This window comes from Pyrgilauda ruficollis, unplaced genomic scaffold (genome assembly GCF_017590135.1).
Source record: "Pyrgilauda ruficollis isolate IOZ18807 unplaced genomic scaffold, ASM1759013v1 scaffold245, whole genome shotgun sequence".
NCBI lineage: Eukaryota > Metazoa > Chordata > Aves > Passeriformes > Passeridae > Pyrgilauda > Pyrgilauda ruficollis.
Window position 1 is genome coordinate 191,090 of NW_024523767.1, and position 17,174 is coordinate 208,263.

At 55.2% G+C, this 17,174-nt stretch overlaps 2 protein-coding genes across 5 annotated transcripts; one reads left to right on the forward strand and one right to left on the reverse strand.

Annotated features, from left to right (window-relative positions):
• Window positions 1-426: 426 nt before the first annotated feature.
• On the reverse strand, window positions 427-4,704 carry TKFC (triokinase and FMN cyclase). 4 transcript variants are annotated; one of them, XM_041470419.1, is made up of 19 exons: window positions 4,581-4,677; window positions 4,113-4,187; window positions 3,910-3,952; window positions 3,635-3,824; window positions 3,453-3,563; window positions 3,188-3,369; window positions 3,039-3,117; window positions 2,851-2,940; window positions 2,704-2,738; window positions 2,523-2,607; window positions 2,359-2,448; window positions 2,159-2,275; window positions 1,869-1,988; window positions 1,648-1,785; window positions 1,288-1,394; window positions 1,101-1,204; window positions 989-1,022; window positions 793-882; window positions 427-705 (listed from the first exon to the last, which is right to left on the reverse strand). In XM_041470419.1, exons 3-19 carry the CDS (start codon window positions 3,913-3,915, stop codon window positions 535-537), a joined length of 1,749 nt encoding a protein of 582 aa, XP_041326353.1. In that variant the 5' UTR covers window positions 3,916-3,952; window positions 4,113-4,187; window positions 4,581-4,677; the 3' UTR covers window positions 427-534. The 4 variants fall into 4 exon arrangements, with proteins under 4 accessions (XP_041326353.1, XP_041326351.1, XP_041326350.1 ...); XM_041470417.1 differs by having other exon boundaries at window positions 3,910-3,956; XM_041470416.1 differs by lacking the exon at window positions 4,113-4,187 and having other exon boundaries at window positions 3,910-3,956; window positions 4,581-4,704.
• DDB1 (damage specific DNA binding protein 1) lies at window positions 4,202-16,591 on the forward strand. The gene is made up of 28 exons (XM_041470415.1): window positions 4,202-4,293; window positions 4,720-4,912; window positions 5,530-5,678; window positions 5,760-5,876; window positions 6,732-6,953; window positions 8,173-8,287; window positions 8,386-8,483; window positions 9,178-9,336; window positions 9,680-9,763; window positions 9,912-10,028; window positions 10,359-10,461; window positions 10,557-10,632; window positions 10,712-10,820; window positions 11,038-11,216; window positions 11,297-11,460; window positions 11,541-11,648; window positions 11,860-12,067; window positions 12,163-12,258; window positions 12,430-12,541; window positions 12,972-13,095; window positions 13,341-13,505; window positions 13,846-13,940; window positions 14,064-14,234; window positions 14,706-14,815; window positions 15,003-15,172; window positions 15,283-15,385; window positions 15,604-15,727; window positions 16,017-16,591. The coding sequence occupies exons 2-28, from the start codon at window positions 4,852-4,854 to the stop codon at window positions 16,098-16,100; spliced, it is 3,423 nt and encodes a 1,140-aa protein (XP_041326349.1). The 5' UTR covers window positions 4,202-4,293; window positions 4,720-4,851; the 3' UTR covers window positions 16,101-16,591.
• The last annotated feature ends 583 nt before the right edge of the window (window positions 16,592-17,174 follow it).

The window sequence follows — 17,174 nt, forward strand, 5'->3', positions numbered from 1 at the left end:
GCTGGGGTGGGAGAGGTGGGAGCTTGGAGTAGGTCCTGGCCAAGCCAAGCTGTCCCTTCCAAGGGCTTGTCCTTGCTGGCTCCCTGGAGACATGGGACAGCTCCCTGTGGTCACCCCACGGGATTTGGGATCATGCTCTGCCCTGTCCCCACTTCTCTTTTGCCCCTTTCCCAGAATCGCCCCCAGACCCCGTGCCCAGAGCCATGTGAGCTCTGTGGTTTCCCCTCCACACCCTGGGTTTCCTTCCTCCCCCAGTCACAGGATCCCTGTTCCCATCTCCCTTCCCAGCCTGGAGCAAAGGGGGGCACCCCCACACCCCCAAATTCCACCATCCTCCCCCTCCAAGCTAGTATGGGGGACACAGAGGGTTACTGGGGGCCACATCCTAACCTTTATTGAGAAACATCCTTGAAGGAACACAGGGGGTTATTGGGATACACCTCCCTCTCACACGGGGAACACAAGGGTTTATTGGGATAACCGTTTCTATCACTATAAGGGGACACGGATTTTTAGGGATACACATCCCTGTCATTACTGGGAGGTGCCCAGGGGGTCCCGCAGCCCTTCCAGCACCGCTCCCAGCACTGCTGCCACTGCCACAGCCCCGGCATCGGGCTGCTCCAGCCGGGATGAGCGGATGTAGCTGGCTCTGCCTGCCCCAGCCTCCATGTGCCTGGTGGCCTCCGCCGCCGCCTCCGCGCTCTGCCAGGGAAAACAGGGTGTTTTCCAGGATAATGGCAGGGATTCCCATCCAATTTCCCCACTATCTCAGCTCCTAGCTCTCCACACCTGGACAGCTGCTGCCAGCACTTGGAGCGGGTCAGCACCGGGACTGCGCAGGGAATGCAGAGCCTGTGCGGCTGCAAACAGCGAATCCAGCTGCAAAGAGTGGGAATTAATCTGGGAGCCAGGGCTGAGGCCAGCTGGGAACTCCCTGGCATCCTCTTGGAAGCCTTCACGCCTCCTGGGCTCTCCCAGCACTCACCATTGTCCGGTCTCCTGGAGCAGCACCTCCGTACCTGTGTGGGATGCAGGGAAATTCAGGGGGGACTGGGATTCCCAGCGGGCACTGGGATTCCACAGCCCCCGGCACTGACCTCTGCATGGCCTCAATCCCGGAGTCCATGGCATCAGCCCACGCCGAGGAATCGCTGCGGCCACGCAGGCTCTGGCCAGCCGCCGTCAGGAAGAGCCCATAGAGCTTTGGGAATATCATCAATCATATCCTGGAAACACGGCTAGGTGTGTTCTCCCGTTCCCATTTCCATTCCCATTCCCACTCACCACTCCAGAGGAACCTCCCATCTGCTCCAGCACCACATCAGCCAGGGCGGAGAGCAGCTGGGCTGGAGCAGCCGGAGGTGGCCGGGAGCGCATCCATTCCTGGATGGCTGTGGGAATGGAAGGGATAACAGGATGGGCGGTGGTCCTGCAGTCCCCTGTCCCTCGTGGGGACAAGCAGGGACAGCCCTCAATTCCATAGGGAAGCTGCCACTGGATGCAGAGACATTCCAGGATACAAGAAGGGACACCCCAGGTTTCCTTAGTCCCAAGATGGGATGTCCTGGGGAACTCCCCGCTCCTGGGAGGTGCCATTGGGGTTGCATTCCTCACAATTCCCTGGATAACGACCCCCACACCCACCTTGGGCTGCCTGGGAGTGGGTGTGGCCGCAGTCCCCGTCACCTGCTCCCCTATCCAGCTCGTTGAGCTTTTCCTTCATATCCAGCAAGGTGCTGCACACCCGCTTCAGGACCCGCTCCACCCGCGCTGTGCTGAGCCCTGCGGAGAGGAGATGCATCCCTGCACATTCCCGAGGGAAACTGAGGCACAGAGCGGTGTGACAAGGGACGGGAGCCCTGTACCAATTCCAGTCTCATCCTGTGGCTTCCTGGGTGCCTCTGTCGGTGCTGGCACCTCCTCCCTCCGGGTGGTCGCCGGTCCCGCGAGAATGTTGGGCCACGCCATGGCCATGGTCTTGGTATCTGGAAAAGCCAGAGACATGTGGTGGCTCAGGATCTCATTGGATCCTCACTGGCACACCCAGCAGCCAGGAATTCCACCTCCAGACATCCCACTGACCTTGTGGCCCATCACCTCGTATGTGGAAACCCCTGTGTCCCAATCCCAGGCCACATTCCCACTGGGAACTCACCGATCAACCTGAGCAGCTCCTCATCCACCAGCATGAGGGTGAGGGAGACTCCAGCCATCTCCATCGCCGTCATGAAGCATCCCACCAAGGCCCGGGCGATGCGGATCCCTCGGTTCTCTGCGGGATCCAGGATTGAGACAGGGTCATTCCAGAGCGGCCAGAGCCAAGGAATGGGATCCCAAGCTCCCCTCTGCACTCACCCAGGCAGCGCACAGCAGCTCCAGCCACAATTCCCAGCTCCAGGCAGGACAATCCACCCAGGTTGTTCACCACGAGCACCACAGAGGATCCTGCAGGAAGGGGGGCAGGATGAGACTGGGATCCAGGGTGTTTGGAGGAGCAAAGAGGGTCCTGGGGAGCTCACCAGGGGTCAGGGACAGGTGGGAAGAGCTGGATGGATCCGTCATGTGCTTCAGCATTGTCTCCACAGCCTTATCTGCCGGCAGCACCTGGAGGGGACACGAAGGAGGGGAAGAGCAGAGTGGGGAGGTCTGGGAATAGGGGGATCTGGGAATGGGGAAGAAGCAGCAGAATTTCTTCCTCACCTTCATCCTGTGCACTCCAGCCTCGCCGTGGATCCCTACGGAGATGGGGCCGTGTCACATCCCAGCCCTGGTGATGCCTCCCCGGGGGGGCAGGGACACTCAGACCCTCCAGGGACCCAAGAGGGACACCAAGGGGCCGCTCCTCACCCAGCCCCAGCTCCATCTCATCCTCAGCCAGCTGGAACGAGGGCTTGGATCCTGGGATGCTGCAGGGAGATAGGCTGAGACCCAGGGTACCTGTGCAGGTGGGAATGTTCTGTTAAAACTGGGGGCATTTTTGGGAATCAGGGGCTGGGGGTCACAGGACAGCATTTCCATGGGATAACACAACGCACCCGTGACTTTGGCAGCCGCCTTCGCCTTCTTCTCGATCTCATCCAAGCTCGCTCCCGCCTCGGCCAGAGCTCCCGCCACCTGTCCCGGGCAGAGCGGGTGAGCGACCCCCCAGAATTCCCCAAATCCCCATAAAGGGTCCCAGCAGAACCTTGTGGATGAGGATGGTGCCACAGATCCCGCGGCGCCCGGCTTTCCCTGGCTTGGTGAAGGCGCAGTCGTCGCCCACCACCACCATCCGCACGTCGGCCCCCTCAGCCCGCGCCCGCTCCAGCGCCATCCCGAAATTCAGCCGGTCCCCGGTGTAGTTCATCACAATCAGGAGGATCCCGGCTGCAGGATGGATGTAGAGACAATGGGAATGATGCAGCACTGGAGGGAGGAACCCCAAAATTCCACCCCGGTGTGTTCCCAACCTGCTCCAGCCTGTGCCACGGCCCGGATGGCCGCCAGGATACTGCCCACGGACGGGGATGCAAACATGGCTCCGGCCACCACTCCGGTCAGCATTCCCTTCCCCACGTAGCCTGCGGAGAGGGAAGAGGGCTCGGAACCGTGTCCGTGGGTGGGGGGTACAGGTGGGACAGGGGGGTCTCACCTGCATGGGCGGGCTCGTGGCCGGAGCCCCCCCCGGACAGCAGGGCCACACGGCCACGGATGGCCTGCAGGTCATTCCGAAGGACCACCCGGTGTCCCTGGAGCAGCCGGAGCCCGGAATTGCAGGCCACCAGCCCGGCCAGTGCGTCATCGGCACAGCCGGACACCGTTGTCACCAGTTTTTTGGGGACCTGTGGGGAAAATGGGGAGTGATGGGATGGGAAAAGGAGGAATTCCAACCCCACAGGAATGCCAACCCCCCTGCTCCGGGCTCACCTCCATGGGAGCGGAGCGCCGCACTCGGATCCGAAGATGGAATCTGTCTGGAAAGAGGGCAAGGTCCAGTCTGAAATGGACGGCGGTCCGGAGGGGGGCTGGGAAGGGGGCGGGATGGGATGGTGTCTGGTGTGATGGTGATGCTATGGGGAGTGTCCGGTGGGAATGGGGCTGGCGCTGCAGCTGTCCCCAAACAGGCACACCTCCGCAGGCAGGGAGCTCCTTCTGGGATTTGGCGCCAAGATGTGACCACTCCCTCCGCACCCAGCCAGGCCGCCCTGTTGGAATGAGGCGCCTGGATGGGATAACCTCTAAACAGGCCGCCTATTTTGGGATGAGAGACGACAGTGACGGCTCCCCCCTCCAAGAGGACCCCCTTTTGAGGTGAGAAATCAGGATGGGACTACCCCCAAATAGGGACCCCCTTTTTTTTTTGTGTTGGGGGCACTCCCACGTTCAGGGATCTCCTCAGTGTAGGCCCTTGACGGATCCACGCTCCCCCTTCACAGCGGGGACCCCTACCCCAAGTTTCGGGGGGCACAGAGCTGCAGGGAGGGGGCTGCACTCTCCCATGCGGGGCCCTTCCTTCGGGATACGGCGTGGGATCGGGGTGGGATCAGCGTGGGTCCCGCGGCTTCAGGGGGAGACCCCCGGCGCATCCCCCTCCACACCTGCGCTCGGCGGAGTCCTCCAACTGCCCTTATCGGCTGCTCCTCGCGCTCCTCCCAGCGGGCTAGAGCGGCTCCTCTCGTCTGCTCCTTGCGCTCCTCCCAGCCGGCTAGAGCGGCTCCTCTCGTCTGCTCCTCCCAGGTCCTCCCAGCGGGCTAGAGCGGCCCAGCGCACCCACTTCCCGGAAGGGGCGGCGACGGCGGCAGAGAGGCCGCGCTCTCCGTTCCCCCCGGTTTCTCCCGCGCTCCCCCGGGACCTCCCGGTTCCCCCAGCATGTCCTACAACTACGTGGTGACGGCGCAGAAGCCGACGGCCGTCAATGGCTGCGTCACCGGTACGGCGGGGCACGGGGGGTGACGGGAGCCCCGTGTTTGGGGTGGCGTGCGAGGGCGGTTACGGGGTACCGGGGGCCGGGGGCACGGCGGGCACGGCGGGATGGAGGTGCTGGGGGTCCCGGGGGGGGTTTTGGGGCACCGGGAAGGGATTGGGAGTACGGGGAGGGTTTTGGGGTTCACGGGTGGGTTTTGGAGTACGAGGGGGTTTGGGAGTACCGGGGATTTTGGGGTACCGGAGGACTTGGGGGTACCGGAGGGTTTTGGGATATTGGGGGATTTTGGGGTAGAGGAAGGATCAAAGTGCTCCTGAAATCGGTAATAGGAGTGAGAGAGAGTGGGATCTGGGGAAGCCACGGGAGCCCCAAGAGCCCTGGCAGTGCTGGCGTGGTGGGAAGAGACCCCAGGAGAGAGGATTCCTGAGGAAAGACAGTAGGAAAAGCATTTCTGCTGAAAAACAAGGAGTGCAGGCTGGGGGAAAGCAGTTCTGAGAGCGTTTAGCACTGTGGAAGGAAACTGCTGGGATCTGGGGGTGCTCCGGGGAGGCTGTGGAAGTGCAGCCCGGCTCCCCGCGGTGCCAGCTGATCCCTGCTCTGGGATTCCTTCCCTCTTTTCCCAGGACACTTCACCTCTGCGGAGGACCTGAACCTGCTGATTGCCAAAAACACCCGGCTGGAGATTTATGTCGTGACGGCCGAGGGGCTCCGGCCCGTCAAGGAAGTGGGAATGTACGGAAAAACCGCCGTCATGGAGCTCTTCCGCCCCAAGGTGGGTGCTGTGCCCACCCGGGTGGGCTGGGATGGGAATGCCCACCCCTGGAATTCGCACTGACCGTGGTTTTTCGGGCAGGGGGAGAGCAAGGATTTGCTGTTCATCCTGACGGCCAAGTACAACGCCTGCATCCTGGAATACAAGCAGAACGGGGATAGCATCGACATCATCACCCGTGCCCATGGGAACGTGCAGGTGAGGGGGGATGCAGCACCTGGGATGGGAATTCCATCCCTAGGGATGGCTTTGCTTTCCTGGTGCAGCAGGGTGTTGGATTTTTGTTGCTCTCTTGGTGGTTCCTTGCTGGCTGCTGGATCTGGGATGGGTCACAGGATGTTTCCAGAGTTAGTCTTGGTCTCTGGAAGGATTTGTGGAATTCTGGGATGGTTTGGGTTGGGAAAGAGACCTTAAAGCTCATCCAGTTCCCTTCTGTGGGCAAAGACACCTTGTGGTATCCCAGGTTTCTCCAAGCCCCATCCAGCCTGGCCTGGAACACTTCCAGGGATGGGGCAGCCACAGTTTCTCTGGGAAATCCCTCCCAGGGCCTCATTACCCTCATAGAGAAGGATTTCTTCCCAATATCTCATCTAAATCAGCACATGGAATCCTGGAATGGTATGGGATGGACAGTACAGGATTGGAGATCATCTCATTCCACCCCTTGCCATGGATACCTTCCACTAGATCAGGATGCTTCAAGTTGTTTCCCTATGGATTGAACTATATTCTTGGGAGACCTTGTAGAATAACAAATTAAATTTAAGGAAAATTAAAGCCTAAACTCCTTGTGAGGCCGAATTTCCCTGGGAAATGAGTCCTGTGGGAGTTTTTGGTGAAGCTGTGCAGTGTGGGAGCTCTGCCAAGTGGGGCACTTGGAAAGGTGTCTCCTCCTTAGGCTTCCCAGCTGGAATTCTCAAGCCTGTTGGGAAGTGTGCAAGGAGCCATTCCTCAGCTAAGGGCTGGCAACTAATTCCTGTCCCTGTTTTTCAGGGATATTGTCCTGGCACTAATTACCTTTTTCTTTGCCCTCTCTCTGGAATTCTCCCTCAGGATCGTATCGGGCGCCCCTCAGAGACCGGGATCATTGGGATCATCGATCCCGAGTGCCGGATGATCGGGCTGCGGCTCTATGATGGCCTCTTCAAGGTCATCCCCCTGGATCGGGATAACAAGGAATTAAAGGCCTTCAACATCCGCCTGGAAGAGCTCCAGGTCATCGATGTGAAATTCCTTTACGGCTGCCAAGCTCCCACCATCTGCTTCGTCTACCAGGTGCCTGCTTATCCATGGATAACCCAGGTGGAGCCAAGGGCTCCCAAGGTTTTCCAAAGGCTTTTTGGAAGGCAGAATGAGGGATGATTCCAGCTCCTCCAAGTGTATGTTCCTCCACACTACCTTTTTCCAGCTCTGTGAGGGAGGAAGCAGCGCTTTCCCACAGGATTCCTGGGCAGCTCTGCCTTGGGTGGGAATCTTGTTATACCCCCCAGAAGGAGTTTAGGGATTATTCCAGCAAGATCCACAACCTGTTGTTTCCCACAGCGAGACTTGAGCCTTTCCTTAAAAAACAAGGCAGTGACCTGCTTGCTATTCTTGGGAGGTGATTCCAGGTGTGTAAAGAGGATTCATAACCTCTCCCATCACCTGGTTCCTTATGGAGGGAGCATTCCAGGTTTTCTCTGGATGCCTATTTTGATCCAAAGAGCCTCTGCTGTTCTGACTGAGCAAAGGATTAGCTTTCCTTTGTTAAATTCCAGGTTATCCCAAGCTTAGCTGAAATCCCATGCCAGCAGTGGCTCCATTATTCTTTGTTTGGGGACTGCTGGATCCCCCCAAATTTCCTGAAGGGAGGAAACCATTTTGTCACCACATACCTGGAGTTTGGGGGAAGAGTTGGAAAAGTGCTTTTCCAACTTCAAGGATTCCACAATCCGTGTCAAAACAACTTGAACCCTTGGAGCAGGAGCAGGATGTCAGTTCTGACTCATAAACCTCTGGATTGTTTCGATCCCTGCCTATGTAGATGAGAATGTTTCCAAGTTGTTTCCTTGATTCTTTCTCCACTTATTACCCATTATCCCAGGACTTGGTCTGAATAGGACAGCAGGGGCTGGGATAATTTTTGGGAAGTTCTGAAATTATAGCAAAATATGGTAAAAACCCCTGAATTCCTGAAGGTTTGCAAGAGCTGGAGGAGGAGGTGATACTCCGTTATGCCACTTGTTTCCAGGTTATCAGAGGAACACAAATTCCAGAATATTGGTTCCCATATAATTGTAATACATCATTGAAATATTACTGTAAAACTTTCCAGTCTTTTCCAGCACAGGGGGTAATTATATACGGAAAATTTTTGGGAAATGGTGGCGTGTGGTTGTGGGGGAGGATGAGGAGGTGAGAAGCCTCAGAAGCTCTCTGGAATGGGTATTTTTGTAGGAGCTGACTTGGAATCTCCTCACTTCTGGAATCTCATCCACTTTTGCTTCTCTTCCAGGACCCCCAGGGCCGCCACGTGAAGACATACGAGGTGTCCCTGCGGGAGAAGGAATTCAACAAAGGCCCTTGGAAGCAGGAAAATGTGGAGGCTGAAGCTTCCATGGTCATTGCAGGTTGGGCCTTGTTTGTAAAAGATCTTCCCATGTTTTTCCAAGCCGGATGGCTCCTTTTTCCCCGGCAGGTTGTCTCATGTTTGTTGTGTGCCCCGCAGTGCCGGAGCCCTTCGGAGGCGCCATTATCATCGGGCAGGAATCCATCACCTACCACAATGGGGATAAATATCTGGCTATTGCTCCTCCCATCATCAAGGTGAGGGGATCCAGCACTGCATCCCAAAAAATCCCTCCTTTCCCAGGCCTTCCAGCCAGGAATTCAAATCCCTGTTGTCCCAAGTGTGGTCTAACAGTGCCGCTTACTTGGACTTTCTGAGGTTTGGCTTCCTGGTCATTGTTTTTGGGGGCCGAGGGACATACATGATCCCTGTGTGCCTCCTCTTTCTGTAGAGCTGTTGGAATTTTGTTTGGGCCCCAGGGAATGGGATTAATTAGGAATTAGTGCATGGTCTGGGCACAGTTCCAGGACAGAGCCTGGTTTCATTTCAGGCAGTGGAAAACATGGATGAGCCCCTTGGAGACTTATTCAGAGGAGAAAAGGCTTAAAGATTTCGGGACAGCAATTAGAGTTGTGGGTTTTGTGGGAATAACAGGCCACTTCCCATATTTAATTAGAGGAGGAAGCACCAATGGCATGGCTGAAGTGCTGCTCCAAGCTGAAAGAGGGCTGGAGCTGCCATCCAAAAGTCCTTTTAAGATGGAGATAAGGACAGGCTAAAAATCTTGGGGGAAGAAACAGGAATATTGGTGCCTGAAGGTTTCAGTCCACTCCTGGAGCTCTGGAATGGGTGGGATACTGGAGCTGGGAGCACATCACCCGCACAAAACTTTGGGGGGACCATTTTGGGGCTGTTTGAGTGTAATCCTGGAATTCCCTTCTTTCCCTGCAGCAAAGCACCATCGTGTGCCACAACCGCGTGGATCCCAACGGATCGCGGTATTTGCTGGGAGACATGGAAGGGCGGCTCTTCATGCTGCTCCTGGAGAAGGAGGAGCAGATGGACGGCACTGTCACCTTGAAGGATCTGCGTGTGGAGCTGCTGGGAGAGGTAGGAATCACCTGGGCCAACCCTGGCACTTGCCTGGGATTCTCCCAAGTCTGGAAAGGCTTGTTTCAGGAATGAGTGGGAATTTTGGGAGCCTTACATTTGTCACAGCCCTGAACTGTTGGGAAAATATCCTGTGGGCACTTAAACTTACACCTCCTTCCCATTTTTTTTCCTGGTACTTGTACTGGGAGGAGTTTGGACTCTGGGATTTATGAAGGGATTAAATCCCTTTACCATGCCCAGGGATTTTCTGTTGGATAACAGCTTAGTGGTGGAAGGTGTGTGTGTGTGCCAGGACCTTTCCATGCCACGGGTGGGTGACCTGGCTCTTCCCATTTCCCAGACATCCATTGCCGAGTGCCTGACCTACCTGGATAATGGAGTGGTGTTTGTCGGCTCCAGGCTTGGAGATTCCCAGCTCGTGAAGGTACGTGGCAGCTCCTGGCTGTGTGTTCCCACAGGACTCGATTTCCATCAAAACCTGGAGATGTGGATACATTTTCCTGTCTTCTTGCCCTCCCTTTCCCAGTCCTGCTTCTTGAAAGACAAAAATTGATTCCAGTATTTATTCCCAGCTCAACGTGGACAGCAATGAGCAGGGATCCTACGTGGTGGCCATGGAGACCTTCACCAACCTCGGGCCCATCGTGGACATGTGCGTGGTGGACCTGGAGAGGCAAGGCCAAGGCCAGGTAACATTCCTGCTTTTCCCTCCTCACTGCTGGGAATTTTTGGCTGAGTGTGTCCATAAAATCATAGAATCCCAGAATGGTTTGGGTTGGAAGGGACCTTAAGAATCATCTCATTCCATGGGCAGGGACACCTTCCACTAGACCAGGTTGCTCTAAGCCCTGTTCAGCCTGGCCTTGGTGGATCTTTCAGGTTCCTTCCAACCCCAAACCATTCCATAATTCCATGATTTGAGAATGGCTTCCCCATTTCCGTGAGAAATGGGACCTCCCAGAGAAGAGTGGGAGAGCTTCCCAGGCACAGCTGGTAAAGTCCATCTGCTTTTCCTCCAGCTGGTCACCTGCTCCGGGGCCTTCAAAGAGGGATCGCTGCGGATCATCCGGAACGGCATCGGGATCCATGAGCATGCCAGCATCGACCTGCCGGGAATTAAAGGTGCGGGAGGTGTTCTACAGCCTGAGGGGGAACATGGTGGGCACAGATGAGGCTGAGATGTGGAATTGTGAGGAACTGTGGCCTCCTTGTTGCAGGATTGTGGCCACTGAGGTCGGATCCGCACCGGGAGACGGACAACACCTTGGTGCTGTCGTTTGTTGGCCAGACCAGGTAAAGGTGGGATGAGCTGATCCAGGCTCTCAGCCCCATGTTGGAGCGGGAATTAATGGGAATTCCCTTTCCTGCTCAGGGTTCTGATGTTGAATGGAGAGGAAGTGGAGGAGACAGAGCTCACAGGATTTGTGGATGACCAGCAGACATTCTTCTGCGGCAATGTGGCACATCAGCAGCTGATCCAGGTAAATCCAGCATGAGGAAAACATGGATATGGTCTCCTGGTGCCGTAGGGATCATGACATATCCAGGCCAGAGGTTGGAGTGCTTCTCTGAGTTGATGGGATCAGTAAACAGGATCCTGGGTTCATGTTCTAAGGGATGTGTAAAGAGGGCGGTTCTTGCTGCGCCACCCACCTTGGAAACACACTTTTCCATGATTTTTCCTGTCTCTCTTCCCAGATCACCTCTGCCTCGGTGCGACTAGTCAGCCAGGAGCCCAAATCCCTGGTGAGCGAGTGGAAAGAGCCCAATGGGAAGAACATCAGCGTCGCTTCCTGCAACACCAACCAGGTGGTGGTGGCTGTGGGAAGAGCCTTGTACTACCTGGAAATCCGGCCCCAGGAGCTCCGGCAGATCAGGTGAGCCCACATCCTGAGGGCTCTTGGGATGCTGGGATTTGGGATCCAGGCAGACACCTGTCCTCTCTGCTTCCTTCCAGCTGCACAGAGATGGAGCACGAGGTGGCCTGCCTGGACATCACCCCCCTGGGAGACTCCAACGGGATGTCCCCGCTCTGCGCCATCGGGCTCTGGACCGACATCTCTGCCCGCATCCTGAAGCTTCCATCCTTCGAGCTGCTGCACAAGGAGATGCTGGGAGGAGGTAGGAGCCTCCCAAGGGTGGCAGTGGTCACTGTCCATGTCCTGAGTGACCTCATCCATCCCTTTCCCTGCTTCTCATAGAGATTATCCCTCGCTCCATCCTGATGACGACCTTTGAGAGCAGCCACTACCTCCTGTGTGCCCTGGGGGACGGAGCTCTCTTCTACTTCGGCCTCAGCCTTGAGACAGGTGACCTTTTCCCTTCCTTTCCATTTTTTTGGGAAAGATCCTCCTTGCTTTCTCAGCCTCATGCTCAGGTGGGACTGGCTGTGGGTTGGATGATTTCTCCAGCACACTGGAGGAAGGAGATAGATTCTTAAATCTGGGGTGTGCTTACCCACAATCCTTTTTTCCCTGAGGTGTTGTGGCATATCCCAATCCCTTTTCCCTTTGAATCCAGGCTTGCTGAGTGACAGGAAGAAGGTGACCCTGGGCACGCAGCCCACGGTGCTGAGGACATTCCGCTCCTTGTCCACCACCAACGTGTTCGCCTGCTCCGACCGCCCCACCGTCATCTACAGCAGCAACCACAAGCTGGTCTTCTCCAACGTCAACCTCAAGGAGGTCAACTACATGTGCCCCCTCAATTCCGATGGATATCCCGACAGGTGAGCCTGCCACGAGTTCCTGATCCTAACGGATATGGAGGAGAGGGAGGTTCTTGCTGTTTCACCCAGTTTTCCATTATTTTTTTTCCCACAAGTTTGGCCTTGGCCAACAACAGCACCCTGACCATTGGCACCATTGATGAGATCCAGAAGCTGCACATCCGCACTGTTCCCCTCTATGAGTCACCCAGGTGAGGATTCCTAGGATGAGGATTCCTGGGATCAGGGTGCTCTGCTTCAGAGGACAAGGGTTGGGGTGATGTTGCAATCCCAGGAGCAAACAGACAGCTCTTGTTGCTTCCAGAGCTCTTGAAAAGGCCTTTCCTGGCTCTCCCACCCACATGGCTCTGTTTATCCCACAGAAAAATCTGCTACCAGGAGGTATCCCAGTGTTTCGGGGTGCTCTCCAGCCGGATTGAGGTGCAGGATGCCAGTGGGGGCACCACGGCGCTCAGACCCAGTGCCAGCACCCAGGTAAGATCCCAGGCTGGGTCATCCCTGTGCTGTGGGGATCAGAATTCCTGATCCAGGTTTTTCTTGATGGTCCTCTCTTCCAAAGCTGTGAGTCCAGTCCTGTTCCTCACCTGGGGAGAAATGGGATGGTGGGATCTCTCTGAGGGGGTGACAGAGCCACTGTTCCACCTGATCCCCTTTATTTTTGGGTGCTGCTCCTTCCATATCCCATACAGGCTTCCAAAGTGTTTCTTTTCCCAAGGATCCAGCTCTGGAAACCAGCTCTTTGTAAACTCAGATTAACACTAAGCCCTGCAAGAGCAGGGAGTGTATCCCTGTACTCATTCCTTGCTCCACCTGCTCTCCCATCCCTTTTCCCGCTCATTGGCTACCTGAGGCTGTGTGGATATCCCAAGTAGCACCTGGATGTGACGAATTTTCCTGTTCCCAGGCCTTGTCCAGCAGCGTGAGCACCAGCAAGCTGTTTTCCAGCAGCACAGCTCCGCACGAGACATCCTTCGGAGAGGAGGTGGAGGTGCACAACCTGCTCATCATAGACCAGCACACCTTCGAAGGTACCTGTCCCATCCCAAAATCCAGCTTTTTCCATCCTGGAGAAGCCATGGGGAGCTTCAGCCAAAGCATTTTCCTGGAGGAAAATCAGCCATGAGCTTAAGGGAATAACAGTTTTTGATGGCACAAGGTGGTGGGGAATAGGGCAGGGAATCTCTAGGATGTGTCTTAAGCTTTGAGTTTAAGGACTTGGGGATCCCAGTTGTTCCTATCTTTCCCACTTTTTTTTTTTTTTTTTTTCCCCCAGTGCTCCATGCTCACCAGTTCCTGCAAAATGAGTATGCCCTCAGCCTGGTCTCCTGCAAGCTGGGAAAGGATCCCAACACCTACTTCATTGTGGGCACTGCCATGGTGTATCCCGAGGAAGCAGAGCCCAAGCAGGGCCGGATCGTCGTCTTCCACTACTCCGATGGTAAGAACAAGGTGTTCTCACCTGGAAAAATCCAGCTTTTTTGGTGGGAGATCAGGGATGAGCTCCTCAAACCCCAGAGAGCTTGTGTCACAGGAGCAGATAGTTTTTCCCAAGGAATCTGTTGTCAGGATCTGTAGATGCTGTGTTTCCTATCTCCTGTCTCCTAGAGGCACCCAAGAATCCCTTACCAGCCCCAGATTGTGGGATTTACTTTCCATGTCACTTGTCCCCCTCAGAGACAGTTTTTTAGGAAGCAAAATTCAAGCCAGCTTGGTTTGAACCCCCCTTGACTTCCCACTCTTTGGATAAACAACCCAAGTAATGCCTGGCTTTATTCCAGGGAAGCTGCAGAGCCTGGCTGAGAAGGAGGTCAAGGGAGCTGTGTATTCCATGGTGGAATTCAACGGGAAGTTGTTAGCCAGCATCAACAGCACGGTAGGCAAGGCCCTGACTTTTTTTCGGGAGTGTGCTTGGGGATCTGGATGTCAGCCAGATGTCTATTGAGGAGCATATCCCAGCTCCCGTGTGGAGAATCCCAATCCATGTCCCATCCCACAGGTCCGTCTGTACGAGTGGACAGCGGAGAAGGAATTGCGCACGGAGTGCAACCACTACAACAACATCATGGCCCTGTACCTGAAAACCAAGGGGGATTTCATCCTGGTGGGAGACCTCATGCGCTCCGTGCTGCTCCTGGCCTACAAACCCATGGAAGGGAATTTCGAGGAGGTACGGAAGCGGTGCCAGGCATCAATTCCGACAGCTCTGGGCACAGGGAATGGTGTTGGAGGGGATAAATGGAGGAGTTTGGCTTGACTGGATAAGGTTTGACATGGATCCCTGTGGTTTCTGGAGGAATGGATCCCTCAGTTTCCAGGGAACTGGCTGTGGGAAGAGCAGCTGGTGCCTGGTGGGTGGGAGGTGCCATCTGGGATGCCTGGTGTCCACTTGGAATGGGGGTTTAAATTGCTCGAGTGGTTTTGGCATAGGCTGCTCTACGCTTTCTCAGGATGTTATCCAAGTGCCACTTGGACTAGGACCATCTCCAGGAGTGCCTTTCCTGCTCAGCTGCTTCCTGGAGCAGAGAGGGACATGCTGGATCCCACCTTGCTCCTGAATATTGGTGTTGGGTGGGATGAGGATGTAGGATCCCAGGCCAGGCCACCTGGACACAGCGTGTCCCTTCTTGGCCCCTTCCAGATTGCCCGGGATTTCAATCCAAACTGGATGAGTGCCGTGGAGATCCTGGATGATGATAATTTCTTGGGAGCGGAGAACGCTTTCAATCTGTTCGTGTGCCAGAAGGACAGGTAAACTGGATGAGATGGATTGGGAATGGGATGGGGCGGGATGGGATGGGATGGGACAGCATGTGCTGGGAGGGATGGGATGATGGGATGGATCTTCAGGAAAACTGGACGAGCATTCCCAGCTTTTGGGAGCAAGGGAAAGTTTGGAGTGCCTCTATCTGGGACTGAGTGGTGTTTGGGATTCCAGCGCTGCAACGACAGATGAGGAGCGGCAGCACCTGCAGGAAGTGGGATTATCCCACTTGGGAGAGTTCGTCAATGTCTTCTGCCACGGATCCCTGGTCATGCAGAACTTGGGAGAGACTTCCACGCCCACCCAGGGATCCGTGCTCTTTGGCACTGTCAATGGAATGATCGGTAAGGAGCAGGGGCTGAGGATTCCCTGCAGAATCCTGGAATGGTTTGGGTTGGAAAGCTCATCCAGCTCCACCCCCTGCCACATTCCCATGACCGTTATTCCTGTGCAGGCCTGGTGACATCCCTGTCGGAAAGCTGGTACAACCTGCTCCTGGACATGCAGAACAGGCTCAACAAAGTCATCAAGAGCGTGGGGAAGATTGAGCATTCCTTATATCCTTTAGCATTCCAGCCAGGAACTTGTGATGGGCGGAGTTTACCAGCTGGAGAGGGTGGGAGCGGGTTTGCCATTGCCCTGAGCAATCATGGAATTAAAGATGGGAAATCCCTCTGAGACCACAGAGTCCAGCCATTAACCCAGCACTGCCATCCCACCATTAACCATGTCCAGGGTGTTATTCCCTGTGGATTTGGCTCCTTGACAGCAGCACCTGGAGATCGTTCCACACCGAACGGAAGACGGAACCAGCCACAGGATTCATCGATGGAGACTTGATCGAGAGTTTCCTGGACATCAGCAGGCCCAAGATGCAGGAAGTGGTGGCAAACCTGCAGGTGAGCTTGGGAATGTGGCCTTGGATCCTTCAAGGATCTTGCTCAGGAATCCAGGCTCAGTAAATCATGGAATTGTAGGGTTATGGAATGGTATGGGTTGGAAGGGACTTAAAGACACCTCCCACTGGACCAAGTTGCTGCAAGCCTTGTCCATCCTGGCCTGGAACACTTCCAGAGGTGGAGAAGCCACAACCTCTCTGGGAAGTGCTGAATCCACACCTTTCTGAATGATCTGGAAATGTTTTTTGGCACCTCCCAATGTCTCCAATGCCTTTTCCTCCCTGTGCAGATCGACGATGGAAGTGGGATGAAGAGGGAAGCCACCGTGGATGACCTGATAAAGATCGTAGAGGAGCTGACCCGGATCCATTAGCAGGATTTGGGATTGTTCCCTTCCCCTACCCTCCACATGGAGCAAGAGAATCCTTCCCCAGCTGTGCCCAACACTGGCAGCAGCGGCCGGAGGGGGACGGAATCTCACACGGGAAGCAGTTTTTTTAGGAATCTGGGGAGGTGTCAGTCATCTCCTGCTGGGATTCACGAGTTCTGTGGAATTGGCTGGGCCCAGAACTTTCCTTGGGTGATCCACTGTGATCTGATGCCCTTGCCTCGATTCCCTTTTCCCTGGTGTCGTTAGATATTTTATTACTGTTTTTGGCTTTTGGTTTCGCTTTTGATCCTGGTTTTTTCTTTGATTCCTTGTGGTTTTTTGGAAGAGGAATCAAAGCTGAGGAGCAGCTGAGGCTGGAGCCGAGCGGGATAACTCTCCATAGGATCCATGCCTTGCTCAGGGAGGGAGGTTCTGGGAAGTTTAAGCTGTTGCTGGTTTCAGAGTTTTGCCAAATAAAGTAGTTCACAAGGAAAGATCTGTGTCCTGAGGAATGATGATATCTGTGTCCTCGGCTCTGGGATCTTGGGGACACCTCTTTTTCAGGTGCATTTTTCTGGCTTTTATTGGATTTGTAGGACATTTTAATTCGTTGCCTGGTTGCCAGTGGCACTGTGAGTGCCTTGAGAGGCAGATTGTAGTGGAATTTTTTGGGAAAGCTGGATTTTCCAGCCTCTGGCTAGTCATTAATAGTTCTCGTGGTCTCCCACCTCCTTTACATCTCTCATGGAATTTGGGGGTTATCCTGGATTTTACCATGTTCTCCACAGCCTGGATCTCCCCTGTAGCCCTTGGTTAAGTGAGCCCCAAGTCCCATTCCATGTAGGTTTTTCCCAAATCCTTCCCTCCCAGAGACAGCTCGTGCTGGAATCATCCCTGGCTCCTGCTTCCATCCCATATTTTCAGAGGAGACCACGGGGACAAGGCTATATTTGGACATCTCTTCCGAGAGCTGGGGGAGCAGGGATTGACCTTGGACTCTGTGCTGCTGCCTTTATTACCTCAGGCTCTGTTTACCTGCCTGGAGCAGCCTGTTCCCAAATTTTGGGAGGCCCAGGA

Bases quoted from the DNA above. Each gene is read 5' to 3' on its own strand.
- TKFC (XM_041470416.1), bottom strand. The intron at 2,449-2,522 runs GTGAGCTCCCCA...CCCTTCCTGCAG, and splicing joins CCACCTGTCCCTGACCCCTG to GATCCTCTGTGGTGCTCGTG. The intron at 1,395-1,647 runs GTGGGTGTGGGG...CCATTCCCACAG, and splicing joins CCACTCCCAGGCAGCCCAAG to CCATCCAGGAATGGATGCGC.
- DDB1 (XM_041470415.1), top strand. From the start codon at position 4,852: ATGTCCTACAACTACGTGGTGACGGCGCAGAAGCCGACGGCCGTCAAT. The intron at 10,029-10,358 runs GTAACATTCCTG...CTTTTCCTCCAG, and splicing joins AGAGGCAAGGCCAAGGCCAG to CTGGTCACCTGCTCCGGGGC. The intron at 10,462-10,556 runs GTGCGGGAGGTG...TCCTTGTTGCAG, and splicing joins CGACCTGCCGGGAATTAAAG to GATTGTGGCCACTGAGGTCG.